Source organism: Miscanthus floridulus, chromosome 10 (assembly GCF_019320115.1).
Source record: "Miscanthus floridulus cultivar M001 chromosome 10, ASM1932011v1, whole genome shotgun sequence".
In the NCBI taxonomy this organism is placed as follows: Eukaryota; Viridiplantae; Streptophyta; class Magnoliopsida; order Poales; family Poaceae; genus Miscanthus; species Miscanthus floridulus.
Window position 1 is genome coordinate 142,116,250 of NC_089589.1, and position 3,549 is coordinate 142,119,798.

The following is a 3,549-nucleotide window of genomic DNA, read 5'->3' on the forward strand; positions in this document are numbered from 1 at the left end:
CTGGTAAAGAATTAAGATGATCCTGTAACTCGTGCATGCATAACGTGACGAACATGGGATTTCTTAGGATAGTTTATGTCTTTATGGACTGCTGATGGAGCTTTACTATATGGGATTCGGTGGATAAAAGCAATTACGTATATTTTCTAAGCAAACACTGGTGATGACTCAGAATAGTTTACTGCTGTGGGTAGCAGAGAACTTCAGGGTACAGCTAGATGAAGAATTGGAACAAAGGCACTGGCGTGGTTCTGACCTGTGCGCAATTGTCGTTGATGAAAAGAGGCGATCAACCATGAGGATCTAGACGCGATGGCTGTGGTCTCTTGTTCACACGAGGATGGATGCTACTTGCAGCAGTGGCGTCAACACCAGGGAATAATCTTGAAGACTGTGGATAAAATCAAAAGATAAACATCGGCCACATGCAGCTTTTGAAGGTGATAGAGACATCAGGAAACCTCACCAGATCAGCAGCTGTCGATGGTGAACAACTATGATGAAAACTGCCCTCATTTCTGATGGTCGGCCCTCACAATGTTTGCACAAGGGAGTGGAAAAAAAAAACAAAGTGCAAACTGCAAAGGAGGGCTCCATTTTTATAGGTGGGAGGTGAAGATGAAGGGGCCGGTGGGAGAGGAGTCATGCTGCATGGCCGGCTATGGAGAGGTCGGTACATGAAGTCATCAATTGGTGTTGATGGCACTTAAATTCTTGCCGTTACAGATGCAGCGGTTTTGCATCTCCGTCGATGGGAATTCAAGAAAGATTAAGATGGAATTCATTTGATAGATATAATGGGGCATGCGTGCATGTAGATTGAATATAGGCCGGACGGAACTTGATGTCCAGCACTGATGTGGGGTGGCGCAATAAGTAGAGGGAAAAGGAAATGCATGTCTTCATGCAAGAAGGAATAAAGAAGCGTGAAGTTGTGATATTATTTTAGGCTGGATAAACAAAAAGAATATGACACCAAATATATATTGCTTGCTTGGGATTAAATTACGTGCAAAGGAAAACGAGCTTAAGGAAATGCAAAGAATTGAGAAAAAGGCCAATAATTTTATAGAGAAAAGAAAGGAAAGGATTATGTTGGATTTGACGATATTATTAGATATGATAAACATTAGGCCAGGAAGAGATTTGACCCAAAAATGAATTTGGAGTTTGAAATAAATAAATGAGCATTTTTTAAACTTGATTTGATAAAATAAACTTAAAAGTTGTTTTTGAAAATTTGAAAAATAGAACAAAATCTATTCCAGGATTAATCGAATTTTGTAACTCATTTTTCACACAAATAAAGAAATGCAGCCAGCATGAATACAACATATAAGTTTCTAAACCATATATTAATTTTAGTTAAACAAAAAAAATATTATTTGACCTACATTAAATGCACAAAAATTATATAAATGCTCAATTTAATTACTGTATTTGAGAAATCAATTTTTAGGGTGTTACAAGAAGTGATGTCGGATGTCTATGTGCTAAGTTCTTGAATGACTTACGGGATTGTTTGCTAGCTTTATGGCACTTTCATTGTCACACAAAAGTAGGATTTTGGTAAAGCGACATCCGAAATCTTGAAGGGTTTACCTCATCCAAAGTAGTTCAGCACAACATGCACCAGCTGCAACATACTTGGCCTCAGCGGTGGAAAGGGCTACACAATTTTGCTTTTTAGAACTCCAAGACACTAGGGACCGTCCAAGGAATTGACATGTCCCCGAAGTGCTTTTTCGATTTACTTTGCAACCAGCGTAATCGGAATCCGAATACCCAAGTAGATCGAACTTAGAGCCTTTAGGATACCACAAGCCAAGGTTAGGAGTGTGTACTAAATATCTCAAGATTCTCTTAACGGCCACTAAGTGACACTCTTTCGGGTTAACTTGAAATCTAGCACACATGCACATACTAAGCATAATATCGAGCCTAGATGCGCACAAATAAAGTAGAGAGCCGATCATGGAGCGATATACCTTGGTATCCTCGGCTTTCCCTTCAACATTGAGATTAATATGTCCATTGGTTGGCATGAGAGTTTTGATAGGCTTGGCATTCACCATGTAAAACTTCTTGAGCATATCATGGGTGTACTTCGTTTGGCTAATAAAAGTTCCATCCTTCACTTGCTTGATTTGAAATCCGAGGAAGAACTTCAATTCACCCATCATGGATATCTCAAATCTCTTCATCATGATCCTACTAAATTCCTCACAAAAAGCATGATTAGTACTATCAAATATTATGTCATCGACATATATTTGGCACACAAATATATCTGTACTAACTTTGTGAGTGAAAAGGGCAGGGTCAGCTTTGCCTATTTCAAAGCCTTGTTTAAGCAAGAATTCCTTAAGGCATTCATACCATGCTCTCGGTGCTTGCTTAAGCCCATAGAGCGTCTTTTGGAGTTTGTAGACGTGGTTGGGAAACTTGGGATCTTCAAAACCTGGTGGTTGCTCAACATAGATATGTTCTTGAATAGGGCCATTGAGGAATGCACTCTTCACGTCCATTTGATATAGCTTGAAATTGTGATGAGCAGCATAGGCTAGAAGCATTCGGATTGCTTCAAGCCTTGCCACCGGTGCATATGTTTCCTCAAAGTCCAAGCCCTCTACTTGAGTGAAATTTTGAGCAACCAATCTTGCCTTGTTCCTTGTCACCACGCCATTCTCATCTTGCTTGTTGCGGAAGACCCACTTAGTGCCAATGATATTGGTGTTGGGTCTCTCCACCAAGGTCCACACTTGATTTCTTTCAAAATTCTTGAGCTCATCTTGCATGGCCATCACCCAATCTGGATCACCAAGTGTTTGCTCTACCCTAAGAGGTTCCAAAGAGGAAACAAATGAGTAATATTGGCAAAAGTTTGCTAAATGTGAACGAGTTGTTGCCCTCTTTTGAAGACTCCCAAGGATGTTATCAACGGGATGATCCCGTTGTATTGTTTACCTTAGCCTTGGATGTTCAATGGCCTCTTGTTGATCTTCTAAACCTTCATCATCTTCTTGCTCAAATATAGGTTGTAGGTTTTGTCCTTTAGTCAAAGTTGGACTTGCTGCTGCTGGAAGATGGGGTGCGGCACTGCCGCTCTTAGGTGCGGTACTATCGCTCTACAGATTTGCAGCAGGGGTCTGCTGCTCCCCCGCATCAGGTACGTCAGTGGAAATTTGTTCAGCAGCATCTTGAGGAACCACCATTTCAGTGACTTCATCTTCTTGTGGTCTTATATTGCCAATAGCTAATTGTTTGATTGCTTCACATGGTGGATCCTCCTTTCCTACAACACTCGAATGAACTTGCTCTACTTGAGAGCCATTAGATTCATCAAATGTCACATCTACCGCTATTTCAACTCTCCCAGAGGTTTTGTTGAAAACACGATAGGCATGCTCATTTGATCCATAGCCAAGAAGAACACCTTCATCAACTTTAGTTGCAAATTTAGAAGTTTTGGGCTTCTTGTTAAGTATGAAACACTTACACCCAAATACTCTAAAGTAAGACACCTTTGGTTTGTTACCGGTTAGAAGC

The 3,549-nt window shown here is 40.4% G+C and overlaps 1 protein-coding gene across 1 annotated transcript; it reads right to left on the reverse strand.

Moving 5' to 3' along the window:
• Positions 1 to 1,598: 1,598 nt before the first annotated feature.
• On the reverse strand, positions 1,599 to 2,075 carry LOC136489865 (secreted RxLR effector protein 161-like). The gene has a single exon (XM_066486385.1). The coding sequence runs from the start codon at positions 2,073 to 2,075 to the stop codon at positions 1,599 to 1,601; it is 477 nt and encodes a 158-aa protein (XP_066342482.1).
• Positions 2,076 to 3,549: the final 1,474 nt, after the last annotated feature.